At 56.0% G+C, this 17,403-nt stretch overlaps 4 protein-coding genes across 4 annotated transcripts; 3 read left to right on the top strand and 1 right to left on the bottom strand.

Annotated features, from left to right (window-relative positions):
* Positions 1 to 790: 790 nt before the first annotated feature.
* Positions 791 to 8,961, top strand: VDBG_07051 (translational activator GCN1; the record flags this gene model as incomplete). Its single annotated transcript, XM_003002434.1, has 3 exons — positions 791 to 944; positions 1,019 to 8,361; positions 8,416 to 8,961. The coding sequence occupies 3 exons, from the start codon at positions 791 to 793 to the stop codon at positions 8,959 to 8,961; spliced, it is 8,043 nt and encodes a 2,680-aa protein (XP_003002480.1).
* A 442-nt stretch (positions 8,962 to 9,403) lies between these two features.
* VDBG_07050 (60S ribosomal protein L19) lies at positions 9,404 to 10,596 on the top strand (the record flags this gene model as incomplete). Its single annotated transcript, XM_003002433.1, has 4 exons — positions 9,404 to 9,437; positions 9,750 to 10,019; positions 10,088 to 10,238; positions 10,303 to 10,596. Coding segments are annotated over 4 exons (582 nt in total).
* A 1,364-nt stretch (positions 10,597 to 11,960) lies between these two features.
* On the top strand, positions 11,961 to 13,792 carry VDBG_07049 (serine hydroxymethyltransferase; the record flags this gene model as incomplete). Its single annotated transcript, XM_003002432.1, has 4 exons — positions 11,961 to 12,131; positions 12,195 to 12,345; positions 12,406 to 12,543; positions 12,642 to 13,792. The coding sequence occupies 4 exons, from the start codon at positions 11,961 to 11,963 to the stop codon at positions 13,790 to 13,792; spliced, it is 1,611 nt and encodes a 536-aa protein (XP_003002478.1).
* Positions 13,793 to 14,402: 610 nt separating this feature from the next.
* VDBG_07048 (isochorismatase family protein family) lies at positions 14,403 to 17,342 on the bottom strand (the record flags this gene model as incomplete). The annotated part of the gene is made up of 1 exon (XM_003002431.1): positions 14,403 to 17,342. One exon carries the CDS (start codon positions 17,340 to 17,342, stop codon positions 14,403 to 14,405), a length of 2,940 nt encoding a protein of 979 aa, XP_003002477.1.
* Positions 17,343 to 17,403: the final 61 nt, after the last annotated feature.

The following is a 17,403-nucleotide window of genomic DNA, read 5'->3' as shown; positions in this document are numbered from 1 at the left end:
AATGTGGGCATCCATGACGCTACCTGGGTACGCACGCTACACTGATAAAGACGTCCACTGCCACGAGATGGAAATGCTGTGCGTTGTCAAACCCGAGTTCCCATAATTGTGACTAGTGATATGAGCATCACTTCAACGCAAAGGACCAGTCATGGAGCACATGGTCTCGAGGCCAGTTGTGTGCGGCTTGTCTGAGTCGCTTATGAGAAACGAATTAATCTAGTGTGCAAGAGCAAGAACCCCAAGTCTGAGTGTTGAACCCTGCGTGTACCTACCTCGCTGCGTATGGGACGATAGGTACCTGGCGGGTGTGGAAGGGGGCTTGGATTTTGGTCCCAAGGCAGTTGCGAGCCTTCCTAGGTGGCAGGCTCGAACCGCCTTCCCAATGGCCTCCTGAGCTGACCTGTCCTTCCCCGTACAGTATAATGCGGGCACTCCCAACGAAGTCCCAGATCCTGACCGCCTGCTCCTTTGAGCTGGCCGAAGCTGTACCCCACCATTTGCGCCCTGGCAAGCCAATCCTAAACTGCCTAGGCTAGGCAGTTTGTAGCAACAAGGTACCTAGGCTTGGGCGAGGTGTACTCGCTCCATTTGTGTGCAGTGGTTTTGATAATCGCTGGAATTTCGAACACTCGACTTCTGCCATTAGCCCACCAGCATACACGCCCCTACCGAACTCACCTCAAACCCCACCAACCGCCTTTGTCTCTGTCCCTGGCGCAATAGGACAACTGAAGCGCCGGCCACAGATGACCGACGTCTCTTGTGTCCCATCTCACACGCCGTCGCAATGAACGAAGTCGCAGCCGAACCTGTCGCCAACGGCGCTGATTCTGGCTCTGCCAATGTCGACTTCGTGGCTCTCAAAGGAGCTCTGACCTCCTCTTCCACCAGGGTCAGAGTCGATCAGCTGCGCGCACTACAAGAACGCATAACCCAAAAGAGTACGTCCTGCCACAATGCCCACCGATCGACCTCGTTGCGATTCCGTAGCCTCGACCTGACCTGTGCCTCGCAGAGTTCGACCTGTCCCTCGTTCCCAAGCTTCTTCAGCTCCTGTTCTGGACACATGCCTTTTACGTCGACCGCCAGTCCCGTCTTGGTGCGCAAAAATGCTTGTCTGCCCTGCTGGCTAGCGGCCTGGAACCCGAATTGCTAGCCAAACTTGCCTCCATTCTGCGGGCCGAATCTGTAAAGCCTGGCATTGCCATAACCAGCGCTTTCGTGCTTGTCGAATGGTGCAGCATCTTCATGCAAGAACTGTCAGGCACGCCATCTTGGCATCAGGTTGCTCCTCAAATACTGCTTGCCAATGCCGACTCGCTCGAAAAATGCCAGCAACCCGCAGGAAGAGGCACTGTTGCCCGCGCCGCCATTGTCGTGACCCGGAGAGGTTTGCGAAAGCTGTTCGCCCCTACCGCCGACTTGGAGAAGACCGTGAAGGAGGCTGTCGAACTTCTCACGGCCAAGGCTGCGCAGCCTACCGCCAAGAACGCTATCCTTCTCGGTGTTATCGCTGGGGTCGCCTCTCGCAAGCCTGACGCTGGCGCAGTCTTGGAGACTCTGAAGGCGTCCTACTTCGCCTTCTACACCAGAGAGGTTGTGGGCTCTCGTGTCGCCGTGCCTGATCATGTCGCTGCTGGTTTGCGTGACTTCTTCTCCGATTTTGTCACATTGGACGAGCTCACCAAAGACGTCATCCCAACTATCGAGAAGGGTCTGCTGAGAGCCCCTGAGATTGTTTTGGAGGTCCTCGCTCCTCTCGTCCGCTCTCTCCCGCCTTCCCATGATCTTTCACAAATCCTAAGCGAGCGTTTGCTCAAACCCATCTTGGCCAATGTCAAATCTAGCAACCCTGCTATCAGGTCAAGCACTGTCGCCGCCTTCGACCTGATTGCATCCAGGAGCCACGATGACAAGGCCCTGGAAAAGGCCTGTGATGAGGTCGTTACTCCCTTGAAGGGGGGAAAGCTGGCGTCTGCAGATCACAGGATTCTTCACTGCGAGATGCTCTTGGCCCTCCCGCAATCTGACACGGTTGCTGGGAAGATTGCCACGGCCCTCGCAACGGTGACTGCGAAGGAAGGAAATGAGGCAGCCGTAGCAGCAGAAACTGCGGCCTTGGCCAGATCAACCTCACATCTTCTACAGTCGGATCTCGACGTGCCCAAGCCCGTCCTAGACGCCTTTATCAAGGGTGCGGCAGACAAGAAACCTGCGCTTCGGAGGATCTGGATCCTCCGCGCTGGAGAGGTTATTGGAGACATAACCAAAGTCCAGTCAACATCGTCTTCCACCCTCAAATTCGCCGAAGGCATCTTACCAAAGCTCGTGGATGCACACAATGAAGTTGTTGCGAACCCACAGTTGGCTGCCCAAAACAACGCCACCATTGGCGCTTACGTCGTCGTGGCTCTCCTGTGCTCTGCCTCTGGTAGCAAGCTTTTTGGAGCCGTCAAGCTGCCTACCCCCAGGGCATCGATCCTCAAGCAGGCTATGACTTTGGATCCGAAACCTTCCTTCCTACTCAACCCTCGCGTCTATGGAAAAATCGCTACAGAGGACGAGCTCACTTGGATGTCCCGCGCTCTTGCATCAGCCGCATCTGGCCTCACCGTTGCTACCCCTAGCGATGTCAAAACTGCTTGGTCGGAAGCCTATATCTACCTGATTTGTGCCTCGGCTGTCACGCCCAAGATTCGACAATTGGCCCTTGATAGCCTATCAAGCCTATACGCCGCTCAACCAACGTTGATTTCCACAGCAATCGTGGGTGCCATCTGGCACTGGCTCGAGGCGTTAGATGCGGGTGAAAAGGATACTGCGGCTGTGTTAGCTCGAACAGAGCGAAACAGCCTTCACCTCGTGGTCAGGGCCATTTGCCTGTCTCCAAAAGACTGGCAAGAGCGAGAAATAGTACCTGAAGAGCAGCATCTAGAGCGCCAGCTTTGTGCTCTATTTGTGCTCGCACGGCCAGAGCTTCTGCCAAGGTCGAACTGGATCGATCTCTGTCTGCGCGTAGAGAAAGACCCTGGTGACCTGGCTCGTCGGTACGAAGCCGATCTACTCGACGAGATCCGCAACAAATCGGGTGCAGAACAAAGTTCTGCGTTGGTCAAAAAGGCTGCGTGCAATGCTGCCGCCGAGCTCGCCTTTGTTGCACCCGAGACTATGACGCCTCGCATTGTTGAACTTATCGAGCAGGACCTTGCGGTTGAGGAGTTGAAGAAAATTGGACCTCTGGAGGCTGCAATCTACAGAACACCAGAGGGCACGGCATTCGTGGACGTGCTGGCCAAAAAAGCACAAGACACCGTCCCGGACAAAAACAACAAGGACTACGATATCCTCAAATGGGAGGCTGAGCTTCGCTCGTCGTTGGCACAGAAAAAGGGGCAGCAGAAGAAGCTTACCGCCGAGGAAACGGCACGCGTCAACGCCCAACTGAAGAAAGAATCTGCCATCCGGCACTCTATACGTCTGCTCGAAGCCAGGCTGTTCAGGGGCATCGGTATCATTCAGAGCCTTGCCTCGGGCCCTCCCACAGAGGCAGCCCTGTGGATGGGCCCTGTGATCATGGCCCTACTCGGCGTGATTGACGCTGGAGCCAGCATGTTGACCGGCGAAGCCGCATCTACTGCTTATCTCGCCTGCTCTGAGAAGATCTCGAGCAGATTGGGTCCTTTCAGGCCTTTTGTTGGCGTAGCTACACTTCGTGCACGGGGCGTAACATCCCTGCCCGAGAGCCAGATGCAAGAGCCAGTTGAAGAGCTCGTAACACGAGTGTTATATCGTCTTCGATTTTCTGGCGAGCAGCGCCCTTTCGATCCCATCTCTCTTACCTACACTCTCCCTCTCATCTTTTTTATTCTCGAGAGTGGTGGTCTTGGGTCGACGCCTGATGATCGCGATACCCAGCTTGTCCTTGCAATCGAATTCCTTAGCTTCCACACAAACGTATGCGAAGATCAGACAACACCACGAGGCCAAGTGCTGTCCGTCTTGGTCACTGCAATGCAGCAGTACACTCAACACTTCAAGATCATCAAGGATTGCTTCGCCGACGCTTGTCGCTGTATAGCTCCGAACATCACTTCAGAAGAGATCGGAGTACTGGCTCGTGGCTCCTTGGTTCCACAGGTCTCTGTGAGATCCACCGTTCTCCAGTCAATCAGCGCTGAGGTTGACATGAGTGAAGCGGTCTTTTCGACAGAGATCTGGCTTGCTTGCCATGATGACGTCGAAGAGAACTCTGAGCTTGGTAGAGAGATTTGGACGGAAGGCTTCGAGGTGTCAGAGAAGCTAGCTTTCGAGATGTTGCCCTACCTGTCCAGTAAGGACGGTCAATTGCGACGAGCTGCAGCTCGATCACTAGCCGAAGCTAGCAGTGTGCATCCGCAGGTCATCGAACCGCTGATTGAAAAGCTTGAAGAGACATATGCCGAACTTGCTAAGCCTCGCCAGCAGGAGCTCGATCAGTACGGCATGCCAAAGAAGCTTGACCTTGCCGACCCTTGGGAGGGTCGTCACGGCATTGGTTCGGCCTTCAAGGAGCTGGGTCCTCATATGAAGAAGCAACAGCTAGATCCCTTTTTCGACTTCCTTATCCAGAAGGGGCCCCTGGGAGACCAGAACGCTGCAGTTCGAAGTGAGATGCTAGAAGCCGCCATTAGCGCTATCGATTATCACGGAAAGAGCATGATAGACAGGCTGATGGTCGCTTTCGAGAATAACCTGGAGGGCCCGGACAAGAGTACCGAGGCCGCTGATCGCGTCAGTGAGGCCGTCATTATCATGTACGGCGCGCTGGCGAAGCATCTTAAGAAAGGAGATGCCAAACTCCCGATTGTGGTTGAGCGGCTGCTGGCCACTTTGAGCACGCCGTCGGAGACCGTGCAGTACGCCATCGCCGATTGTCTCCCTCCTCTGGTTCAGGCATGCCGGGACCAGACTCCCAAATACTTTCAACAGGTCTTGGGCGTGCTTCTTACGTCGAAGAAGTATTCTGAGCAGCGAGGTGCTGCATACGGACTTGCTGGTCTCGTGCAGGGTTGCGGCATCTCCACCCTGAAAGATCATCGCATCATGACCACGCTCAAGGGTGCAATTGAGAATAAAAAAGAAGCCAGTCAGCGCGAAGCTGGCCTCATGGCGTTGGAGCTTCTGTCATCGCTGCTTGGCCGGATTTTTGAGCCTTATGTTATTCAGATCGTGCCTGAATTGCTGACAGGCTTCGGCGATAGTAATGCAGATGTCCGCGATGCTTGTCTTGCTGCAGCCAAAGCTTGCTTTGCTAAGCTGAGCTCCTATGGCGTCAAGCAAATTCTTCCGACGTTGCTCCGTGGTCTGGATGACCAGCAATGGCGCAGTAAGAAGGGTGCTTGCGACCTTCTCGGTGCCATGGCCTACCTGGATCCCCAGCAACTGGCTCTGAGCCTGCCCGATATCATCCCCCCCCTAACCGCAGTCCTGAACGACAGTCACAAGGAGGTCAGGTCGGGGGCGAACAAGAGTCTGAAGCGATTCGGCGAAGTCATCAGCAACCCCGAGGTCAAGGGTTTGGTTGACATCCTCCTGAAGGCCCTCAGTGATCCCACCAAGTACACCGACGACGCTCTCGATGCTCTGATCAAGGTTCAGTTCGTTCACTACCTTGACGCCCCATCCTTGGCTTTGGTAACAAGGATCCTTCAACGAGGTCTCGGCGAGAGGTCAAACACAAAGCGCAAGGCTGCTCAGGTCATTGGCAGTCTGGCTCACTTGACCGAGCGGAAGGACCTCATCTCTCACCTCCCCATCTTAGTTGCTGGTCTCAAGCTTGCTATCGTGGATCCAGTACCGACGACGCGTGCGACGGCATCAAGGGCACTGGGTTCTCTGATGGAAAAGCTGGGCGAAGAGGCACTGCCAGACCTCATTCCAGGCCTCATGCAAACCCTCAAGGCCGACACCGGAGCCGGAGACCGTCTGGGATCGGCGCAAGCTCTCAGCGAGGTCCTTGCCGGTCTTGGAACGACAAGGCTCGAGGAGACGCTTCCCACGATTCTCCAGAACGTGGAGTCGTCCAAGCCTGCCGTTCGCGAAGGCTTCATGTCTCTGTTTATCTTCTTGCCCGTATGTTTCGGAAATAGCTTCGCCAGCTACCTCGGGCGCATCATCCCGCCCATCTTGGCTGGTCTTGCCGATGATGTTGAGTCTATTCGTGAGACCGCGCTTCGCGCTGGCCGCTTGCTTGTCAAGAACTTTGCCATGAGGGCCGTGGACCTCTTGCTCCCTGAACTCGAGCGCGGATTGGCTGACGACAGCTACCGCATCCGTCTGAGCTCCGTGGAACTTGTCGGTGACCTTCTATTCAACCTCACCGGCATCACCGGTAACGCTGAACCTGGCGAGGAGGAGGAGGAGATGGCCAGAGAAGCCGGCGCCTCTCTGCGTGAAGTGCTCGGCGAGGAGAAGCGCAACAAGATTCTCTCTGCACTCTACGTCTGCCGCTGCGATACTGCCAACGCTGTTCGCTCTGCTGCCATTGGTGTCTGGAAGGCGCTTGTCTCGAGCCCCCGCACCCTCAAGGAACTTGTGCCGACTCTCACGCAACTCATCATCCGTCGCCTGGGAAGCTCCAACATGGAGCACAAGGTTATTGCAAGCAACGCCCTTGGCGAGCTCATTCGCAAGGCCGGCGATGGCGTGTTATCCACGCTCCTGCCCACTCTCGAAGAAGGACTTCAGACCTCGACGGACTCGGACTCTAAGCAGGGCATCTGTCTGGCTCTCAAGGAGCTCATCTCGTCTGCATCTGAGGAGGCTTTGGAGGACCATGAAAAGACCCTCATCTCGGTCGTCCGAACAGCACTCACTGACTCTGATCCCGAGGTCAGAGAAGCCGCTGCCGAGGCCTTCGACTCTCTACAGCAGATCCTGGGTAAGAAGGCTGTGGACCAAGTTCTTCCTTACCTCCTCAACCTTCTGCGCTCAGAGAACGAGGCCGACAATGCTCTGTCTGCTCTTTTGACTCTTCTCACAGAGACGACACGATCCAACATCATCCTCCCCAACTTGATCCCCACACTCATCACACCGCCCATTACTGCTTTCGATGCCAAGGCGCTCGCCTCGCTGTCCCGAGTTGCTGGTGCCGCCATGAACCGGCGCCTGCCCAATATCATCAACTCTCTTATGGATAACATTGTCAATTGCAAAGAGGATGACCTACGCGTTGATCTGGAGACATCCTTTGACACCGTCATTCTGTCGATTGACGAGCATGACGGATTAAATACGGTAATGAATGTGCTTCTGCAACTTACCAAACACGAAGACCATAGGCGACGCCAGGCGACGGCAAATCATCTCGCCAAATTCTTTGCTGCTGGCGAGGTCGATTATTCACGATACAACCAAGATATTATCAGGTCGTTGCTTGTTTCGTTTGATGATGGAGATATCGATGTTGTCAAGGCTTCCTGGACTGCACTCAACGAGTTCACGCGAAAACTCAAGAAGGAGGAAATGGAGGCGCTCGTATTCTCAACACGCCAGGCCTTGCAGCATGTTGGTGTCGCTGGCGCAAGCCTAAAGGGCTTCGAGCTACCAAAGGGCATCAACGCTATTCTGCCTATATTCTTGCAGGGTCTGATGAATGGCACAGCAGAGCAACGCACGCAAGCTGCTCTGGCTATTTCCGACATTGTGGACCGTGCCAGTGAGACGGCGCTCAAGCCGTTCGTCACGCAGATTACTGGACCCCTCATTCGTGTGGTGTCCGAAAGGTCTACCGAAGTCAAGGCTGCTATTCTCCTAACTCTCAACAATCTGTTGGAGAAGATGCCGATTGCACTGAAGCCCTTCTTGCCTCAACTTCAGCGCACATTCGCCAAGTCGCTGGCTGACACGACAAGTGAACTCTTGCGAGCTCGCGCTGCCAAGGCTCTGGGGACTCTAATCAAGTATACTCCTCGCATCGATCCCCTCATCGCCGAGCTTGTAACGGGATCGAAGACATCTGACGCGGGTGTCAAGACTGCCATGCTGAGCGCTTTGTATGAGGTTATCAGCAAGGCCGGCGCTAACATGGGCGAATCGTCGCGTGCCGCGGTGCTGGGCCTAATTGACATGGAAGGCGATGAAAAGGACTCTGCAATGACCATCACGAGCGCCAAGCTTCTGGGAGCCCTAATTAAGAACGTTCCCGAGGATGCCGCACATGGTCTTCTGAGGAACCGTGTCATCACAAACCAAATCAGCAAGTCCTCCGTTCTGGCACTAAACGCAGTGCTTGTGGAGTCACCGGAAAGCTTGCTCGGCGGGCCGCTGGCCGACGACCTCCCTGAGGTTCTCTGCCACGGTATGACAAATAAGACTGTAAGTGAAAACAAGCATGTGGTGGCTTTTTACACCCACTAACTATATCGGCAGCCTTTCATCGCCGACAACTTCATCCTTGCCACAGGCAAGTACTTGCTTTCGGAGTCGCCCAAGACGTTTGAAGCCAACAAGAAGATATTTGAGACACTGGCAGGCATCATCCAGCCTGGCCAGCCAACAGACTCCCGCCGTCTGGCTCTGGTAGTTGCACGAACCTTGAGTCGCGTTGACATGGACATGGTACGCCCGCACACGCCTCTGCTCGCCACGCCTGTGTTTGCGAGCGTGAGGGACCCTGTGATCCCCGTTAAGCTTGCGGCAGAAGCCGCTTTCGTCAGTCTATTCAACGTGGCGGACGAGGAAAGCAAGGTATTTGACAAGTATGTGGATAATGCTGGTCTTGCGCCCAACGCAAAGAGGAGCATGCAGGACTACTTCAAGCGTGTGGCTCTCCGGCTGGGAGCTCAGGTGCGTGAGAGAAGAGAGGCAGAGGGCGGACAGGGTGGACTGGGATTGTCCAATGATGAGGTCGAAGACGAAAAGGAGATTTGGAGTGTGGGCAAGGTAGATGTGGGTGAGGACATTTTCGGCAAATAGGTGCCACCTGCGATTTGATTTCCAAAGAAATTAGAATACAAGGAACAGCTGTTTCTCGTGGACACGTCCGTGACGGGGGGGGTCGATGGTATTCTGGTGAATGATTCTGGTGTCACTTGCTGCTCTGATCAATGAGCGAGTGCAGTAAAGACAAGAGTGGCCCAGGCCGACCATCCCAGGTACTTGATGTAACTGCATAGAGACTGCGTGATGATTTCGGTATGCATTAAACAGTTATATAACCTCCGAATCGAATTGATGGGCTTCATCACGTGACCGTCATCATGAATCATCCGGCAGGAGCCCTCGCTTAGTGGGACGAATCGTCCGCTACGCCTGGGCTGGGCTCCACCCAACCCACAAGCACGTCTCGAAAATCTGAACTGAACTCGACACCCGCCTCCGTTCCCCTCTTCAGTTTTTCTCAACGACCAACTAACCCGGGCACGACCATCCGCCAGGACAGCATTCAAGATGTAAGTTGGCTACGAGAGATTCATCGAGAGATTGAGCAGTGGTACGGGTGCGATGCTGGGAGATTCGATCGAGATATATTTTCGACACCCGCAAACGATCCGCCCCTGTGCAAGAAGGCACAGCGAGGGGCCAGTTTGACGACACGAGAGGAGCCAGCAACTTGCACGACAATTTTTACTCTCCCACAACCAAGATCGACGACGTCCAATTCTCCCAGCACACCACTCCGCCAGCCGCGACTCAACATGAAAATGACGAGGGGAACAAAAATTTATAATTACGACCTGATACTAATGTTCGGTGCCACACAGGGTCAACCTCCGCACCCAGAAGCGCCTGGCCGCGTCGGTCATCGGCTGCGGTGAGCGCAAGATCTGGCTCGACCCCAACGAGGTCAGCGAGATTAGCAACGCCAACTCCCGCCAGTCCATCCGCAAGCTCGTTTCCGATGGCCTCATCATCCGCAAGCCCGTCACCATGCACTCCAGGTCTCGCGCCCGTGAGCTTAACCTTGCCCGTCGCATCGGTCGTCACCGTGGCTTCGGTAAGAGGAAGGGTACCGCCGACGCCCGTATGCCCAGGTTTGTGCTCTCCCTGAACAAATCATCAGACGCCACGAGAGGGACGTTGGTTCTGACCCCCGAAATAGCCAGGTCCTCTGGATGCGCCGCCTCCGCGTCCTCCGCCGTCTCCTGGTCAAGTACCGCAACAACGGCAAGATTGACAAGCACCTGTACCACGAGCTCTACCACCTGAGCAAGGGTAACACCTTCAAGCACAAGCGCGCCCTTGTCGAGCACGTACGTATTCCATGGAGCAGGCGATCCGAGATGTGCCAGCGGATGACTGACACGGCTCGTACAGATTCACCGTGCCAAGGCCGAGAAGGCCCGCGAGAACGCCCTCAAGGAGGAGATGGACGCCAAGCGCGCGAAGACCAAGGCCGCCCGCGAGCGCAAGGTGGAGAGGCAGACTGCCAAGCGCAACGCTCTTATGGGCGATGTCGAGGAGGAGACCAAATAAATGAAGACGACTGCATCTCGATCACGGTCCTGAGGAGGCTACATTCGGAGTCATCGGGTTGGGTCATTCTTTTTTTTGCGTCCTACTTGGCCGTCGCGGTGACGAGCAGGGCTTTGGCATGTAGCATTGAAAAAATGGAATGCGTCGACATGCAAATGAAAAGACATGACACTCTTACTTGGCTCGGTCTGCACTTCTTTTGCATGTCTGTAAAAATGCCAAGGCTCCATGAGCTCGATACCCTAGACATCAGTTATCAGGAACACTAAAAAAACAGGGAGTGGGAAAGTGGTGGCTTCCAGTCAATGTTTGTGTGCCTCGGTGTTACAAAATCGTGTCATAGCGCAGGTGATAGGGCCCGACCTTTGGGTACGGTACGTTGACCGTGGGCCAGGTACGAGGTGTGAAATCGATGTGGCTTTAGGACTTTTTCTTGCGTTCACGATGCGAGCGATGTCGAAGGTTGTCACATCACTTTGGAAATCGTGTCGTTACAAGGGTATGCAAAAACAGCTTGTTGTTGCTCACAAGGTCGCAGCAGCATCACATTCTCTCATTGCCGATTCAGGAGCACCGAGTCGGGGCACCGAGTCAAAAATGGAGCGGCGCCAGAGATGGGCCGCAGCGGGACGGGTGCACAAATGGGAGGGGGGGCGAGGGCAATGGCGGCCAGGCTTGGGAGACAAAAGATTGGGTAACAGTTGGGTAAATGAGCATTGGAGGTAGCCAAAAAGAGACAATGAAAGCACGAACAACATGGATTGGATCAGATTGCTTCAGAATTGTCCCTGCAAAGGTGGTGAGGTGTGCCGGGACATGTCAGCATGCTCCCGCCGTGAGGCGGAATGAGCAGTATGCGAGTTTTGAAAGCGGTCTCATCATCTCCAATTTAGTTGTAAAGAAGAGAAGAAGAGAAAGGGCAGGCAGCGCCGAGGAGGGCGACTGGCCAATTTATTGACGGCTCCCTCTCTCTCGCTCACGCACGTACACACTGACAGGCCCACGACGCAGGCGAGAGGGCACTGTGAGCCAGTAGCAACCCCCAGCCCCGATTTTCTGCTTATCTAACGAGCACCGTGCTGGCCTGCCCCAGCCCTCTCTTCCGTTCTTTCGTCACAGGGAAGGACTTGGGGGGCAAAGTGGAAGGTGCAGGCAAGGGGGGGCCGGTAGATGGGCAGTGGCTGGCGCGTGCACAGCGTTGTCGGCTCTCAGGCATGTGGAGCTCGCCTTCCCTCTCTCGGGAGGGGTGATTGACGGATGACCGCTTGGATTCGGCTCTACCAGCCGGAAAGGAAACCACAGTGCCTCTTGGAGCTTCCCTCTTGTGGCAAGTTGCTCGACGCACGACTCCAATCCCCGCCGACACCGCCCGTTGTCGACTCACTCCTACCCATTCCTACTTTAACCAGCCGTCCCCCCCTCCTGTCAAGGCATTGTTCGGCTCAAGTGGTGTCCCAGGACAAACGATTGAAGACCCGGGGCCGTACCTCTCCGCCGCCATGTCTGCCTCCGCCCTCCGAAGCACGTCTCGTGCCTTGCGCCGTTGCGCCTCGCCCGCCGCCGCTGCCATAATCAAGAGGCCAACCGCCCATGCTCGATCGGCGCCTGTCCTCCAGTCGCGTGGAGCTGTCAGGCCGCTGTCTTCCCTGAATGTCGAGGGACAGCAGCAGGTAGGAAGTTTTGCTGCATCAATTGACCACCGCCATGGACTGACGCGTTGGTGGTGTACACAGCTTCTCTCGAGCAACCTGCAGCAAGCCGACCCGGCCGTCTTCGACATTATCGAGAAGGAAAAGAACAGGCAGAAGCACTTCATCAACCTCATTCCTTCCGAGAACTTCACATCTCAGGCCGTCCTCGACGCCCTGGGCAGTGTCATGCAGAGTAAGCCAGAAAACCAACCTCGGTAACCGCGAGATGGTATACATCTAACGCCCAGCGAAGATAAGTACTCCGAGGGCTATCCTGGAGCGAGATACTACGGCGGCAATGAGTTTATCGACCAGTCGGAACGGCTGTGCCAGCAGCGTGCGCTGGAGGCCTTCGATCTCGACCCCTCCCAATGGGGCGTCAACGTCCAAGGTATGTAGACACACGCACGAGAAAAGACTACCCACCTACGGGACGATTCTTTCTTTTTTTTTTTGCTCTGGGTGACTGACCTCTCTTTCTTCTCTCAGCCCTCTCCGGTGCGCCGGCCAACCTCTACGTGTATTCTGCCCTCATGAACACCCATGACCGCCTCATGGGCCTCGACCTGCCTCACGGCGGCCACCTGTCCCACGGATACCAGACTCCGACCAAGAAGATCTCAGCCATCTCCAAGTATTTCGAGACAGTGCCTTACCGTCTAAATGAGACCACGGGCATCATTGATTACGACAAGCTCGAGGAGATGGCCATCATCTACCGGCCCAAGATCATCGTCGCTGGCGCTAGTGCCTACAGCAGCCTCATAGACTACAAGCGCATTCGCGAGATCTGCGACAAGGTAGACGCCTACCTCCTCGCCGACATGGCTCACATATCCGGTCTCGTTGCCGCCAAGGTCCTGCCCAGTCCATTCTCATTTGCCGACATCGTCACAACCACAAGTCACAAGAGCTTGAGGGGGCCTCGCGGCGCCATGATCTTCTTCCGCAAGGGCGTGAGGAGGCAGAATGCCAAGACCAAAGAGGACGAGCTGTACAACCTCGAGAACCCCATCAATTCCTCTGTCTTCCCCGGTCACCAAGGCGGCCCCCACAACCACACCATCACGGCCCTCTCGGTCGCGCTCAAGCAGGCCCAGACCCCCGAATTCCGCGCCTATCAGACCCAGGTCCTCTCCAACGCAAAGGCCCTAGCCCACCGCCTCGGGGAGTCCAAGGAGAAGGGCGGCCTTGGCTACAAGCTCGTCGGTGGCGGCACGGAGAATCACCTCGTGCTGGTCGACCTCAAGCCCCAAGGCATTGACGGCAGCCGCGTCGAGCGTGTGCTGGAGCTCGTCGGCGTCGCATCCAACAAGAACACCGTGCCTGGTGATCGCTCGGCGCTTGTACCCGGCGGCCTGCGTATCGGCACCCCGGCCATGACGACGAGGGGTTTCAGCGAGGAGGACTTTGGCCGCGTCGCTGATATCATCGACCGCGCCGTCACCATTGCTGTGCGCATTGATAAGGCGGCCAAGAAGGCGGCCGCCGAGCGCGGCGAGAAGAAGCCTGGCCTGCAACGCATCTTCATGGCACACCTGGGCAACGGCGACTCGGACCCCGAGATTGTGCAGCTGCGGTCCGAGGTGTCAGACTGGGTTGGAACCTACCCACTTCCCTGGGTGTCCTCGCGCGCATAGAGCGGCCGGGTGAGACATGTGTGATCGAAAGACGAATGAAATGTACTTACAAACTTGAAGATTGACTCATCGTGTGTCTGCTTACCGACTTCCTCCTGTCACGGCCACATGGTCCTGGTACACGATGATGGAAGAAAATCACTTTTTTTTTCTATCTCTTTTTCTTGCAAATGGAGTTGCGGGCTGGCGTCTTAACTCGTTATGCTGCGTATGTACCTGTATCTACCTCGCACTAGATAGGCTACCGAATCTTCAACAGGTTTCACGCACAGTGCAGTCGGATGTTGTTTTGACACGACAGCATGCTTTGACAGAACCGGATCCAAGCGGCAACTCCATGTCACCGTTCAGTACACTAGATGGTCATGACGCACCCGGGCGCCGTGCCCTGCACACGTCGGCTTGGTCGTCTCAGGTGGAATTAATTTTGGTTCGTTCCTTGAATTAATGTTGAACCTCCAGATTCCGGGCTATATTGTCAACTACTGCGCCTTCGAAACATCATCCGTCTTTTTCGCAGCACCAAGCGCGAGAGTCTTTGCTTCGCAGTCTTCTTCTTTGCCGCTGCCTCTGAGTTTCCCTCTGCTGTCCCCCTTCCCTCTGTCTTTACCTATTCCTCTGCTTTTACCCCTGCATCTCCCTCTGCTTCTGGTTTTGCCCCTCCCTCTGTCTTTGCCTCCGTTTCAGATTGAGGCTCCGGCTTTGTTTGTGTCTCTGCCGCCGTCACCGACGGCGGGTCAACAGCCAATACTTTCATCGTAGCCTCCCTCTCCGAAAACGCTTGATAATACTTCTTCAAGGACTTCGTACCGTTTAGGACCCCCTCGCCGAGCGTCTGCACAATATCGTGCAGGACCGGCCAGACGGCAAAGTCGGCAATGGATACGACCTCACCTGCGATGCTCTCATCTTCGGCGGCATAATCGTTCCAGACTGTGAGTTCCCGTTTCAGTGGCTTGGCTGGTTGCTTCACAGTCACATCCTCTGTTTCCTGCGATCTGATAGCGCGCCACTTGTCAAGGAGGGCGAGGCCCTGCTGGAAGCGCGTCAAGATGCGGGCGTGGCCCTGCTGGAAGCGCGTCAAGATGCGGGCGTGGCCCGTGCTGGGCTCACTTCGCTTCCCGTGGAGGCCATCGAGGTAAAGCAGAATGGCCATGTCTCCCTGCGCCGTCGACCGGTCGGCATCATTATCCACGTACTTGATGGACAGACTCTCGAGAGCCGACGAGATGACAGCGGGAACGGCGGCCTCGGCTTTCCCATCCTTCCAGTCAACGGATGGCGGCATGCGGCCCTTGGCGAAGAGAATGCCCTGCTCGGCCAGTGCGAGCTGTACGCGCATGTTGACGACGCCATCGGCGGAAAAGAACAAGCGTGGTGCGCTGCTCATATGCAGCACGTCAAAGCCCTGCCCGTAATGCGCATCCCAGTCAAACTCGCTTGCGTGGTTCTCGGTTCCAAAGGCACGCAGCATGGCTACGGCCTCGGGTCCTTGCCCGTTGACGACAGGGTGGGCATCAGCGCGCGTCTTGCCCTTGGCGCCTTGGCCCCAGATCAGGGTGCCATCGCGGTCAAGGAAGGTTCCGATCTGGCGAAACGTCAAAGAGATGCGGCCGCCGGCAAAGGCAAGCTCGGGTGCTGTCTTGTCTCGTTCGGCACGCTTGTCTTGGCGGATGGCGTGGAGCCATCGCATATTTGTCACAAGGCCCATGCGGCAGAGGGAGTTATGTGGCAGCTGCTTGCGCGTTGTCTTGCGCTTCGCACCCTCCGGGATGTTATCCGTTTTCTTCGAGGGATCTTTCGCGTCCCGCTTGGTTCTGAATATCATGGTTCTCTCGGCGCCTAGACTGACATTAACAATGTAAGAACCCTTGACAATATCGAGCGTCTTGTCGCTGTGCTCGGAAATGTAGTCGTTTCCGTCCCGGTAGAACTGGATTAGGACGTGATTGAGTGGGTGACCCAGCTTCTCCTCGACTACAGCTTTGATCTCAAGAACTGTCTTGGTGAAAGGAAAGAGCGGGGGCGACTCGTCTGCGGGATGTCGGTATACAGGCATGCTACCATCTTCGGCAACGAGTCCCTGGACAGCTACCTTGCGTGGAACCTCGCCGCCTTGATGCGACATGGTCTGCCAACCAACCTCATCCTTCAATTTTTCAAACACGCCGTCGAGCAATTTGGGCGGTAGGACATTGTGGATGATGACAGTATCACCCTCGCAGAGCGGCTCGGAGGTCTCTGGTAAAGCATCTGCGGCAGCAGGATCATATTCATGCTTCGAGGTCGAGTCCGAGGAGGCGGTGGCGGGCACCGTGACTTCTGGTTCGATGATCTTCGGTTCGAGACCCTTGCCTACGCGTGCCGGGACGACAGTTCCGGGCTTGTTTGGAGCTGCCAAGTCTGCCAGCCGGTGCTGCTTCAATTTCCTGGCTTGTGATGTGTCCGTCCTTGCATCTTTGGAAGTTCTGTACTTGTTTCTGATCGCCTCCAGGTCTAGGATTGGGTCGCGCTCATCAGTTGACGATGGTTTGCGCCTCGGGCTATTGAGGTCGTGTGAGGAGGGCTGGGCATCGGGGTCGACCTCCAGCGCCAGGCTGTTAGGATCAGATTCGGGTTCAATGCGACCGCCGGGGGTACTACCGATTTTGAGAGCAGCCAGCTTCTCGTGTAGGTCAGACGTCGACGCCTTGCCACGCACACGACCTGGGATGGGCGGGGTCCTGGCGCCGGCTAGACCACCAACCTTCTTGTTGGCCGTCGTGGCAGAAGAGGAAGAAGTGGCCGGTGATGCGACAGCGGGTTTTGCGGACGCAGGTTTCGCCTGAAGCTGTTCAAGGACTGTGCTGCTGCTGTCGACTTCGCATCCAGTGACATCAATGACTGACTGGATGGCGTTCCCATGCCTTACTTGCGAACGATAGCCGCAGCAGTCGTCGACGATGGTTATGTCGTAACCGTACATGGCGGCGTCAAGGGCCGTGGCGAAGACGCCAATGTTCATCAGGGAGCCAGCTATAAAAATATGCGTGATGAACTTGCCGCGTAGCAGATGAAGGAGCTGGCCCGACTTGAAGGCCGAGTAATGCGATTTGATGAAAGTGACATCGCGCTTCAGCGATGCGTCCTTGACGTTGGCAGGGATTTGTGAGCCGGAGGGCGAGCGAACGCATGGAATGCCGCCAGCACTGAGAAAGGCTTCGGGGTCGGTATCAGCGACGGGAGCTGGGATGAGTTCCACTTTGGGGCCTCGCCGCCGACCGGAGGCAGCTCCGGCAGCAGTGACAGCGCTCGGCTTCGGGGTCTCGTCGGTCGCCAGTATTTGCTCGCCGGCTATGGGCCGCACCTTGTCAAACTCGGAGCATACCCAAATGACGTCGCCCAGCTGGCGAAACGCGTCGGCAAACTGCACAGTCTTTTCGACGAACCCATGGGGCCTCGTGACGCGCAGGGGGGCTTCAGCATCGAGAAAATCGCTTTGAAAATCAATCACCAAGAGAGCCTTGCGTTTGGGAAGGCTCGGTAGGGCCGACTGGTCAAACGGGAACATGGTCTGTCAATGGGTTTGAGGGCCAGTGGTTGGATCCGTGGCACATGAGGACCGAGGCGTA

The sequence above is a fragment of the Verticillium alfalfae genome, genomic scaffold (assembly GCF_000150825.1).
Source record: "Verticillium alfalfae VaMs.102 supercont1.9 genomic scaffold, whole genome shotgun sequence".
NCBI classification, from domain to species: Eukaryota; Fungi; Ascomycota; class Sordariomycetes; order Glomerellales; family Plectosphaerellaceae; genus Verticillium; species Verticillium alfalfae.
The sequence above is the reverse complement of the archived record's forward strand: the minus strand, read 5'-3'. Positions and strand labels throughout refer to the sequence as shown.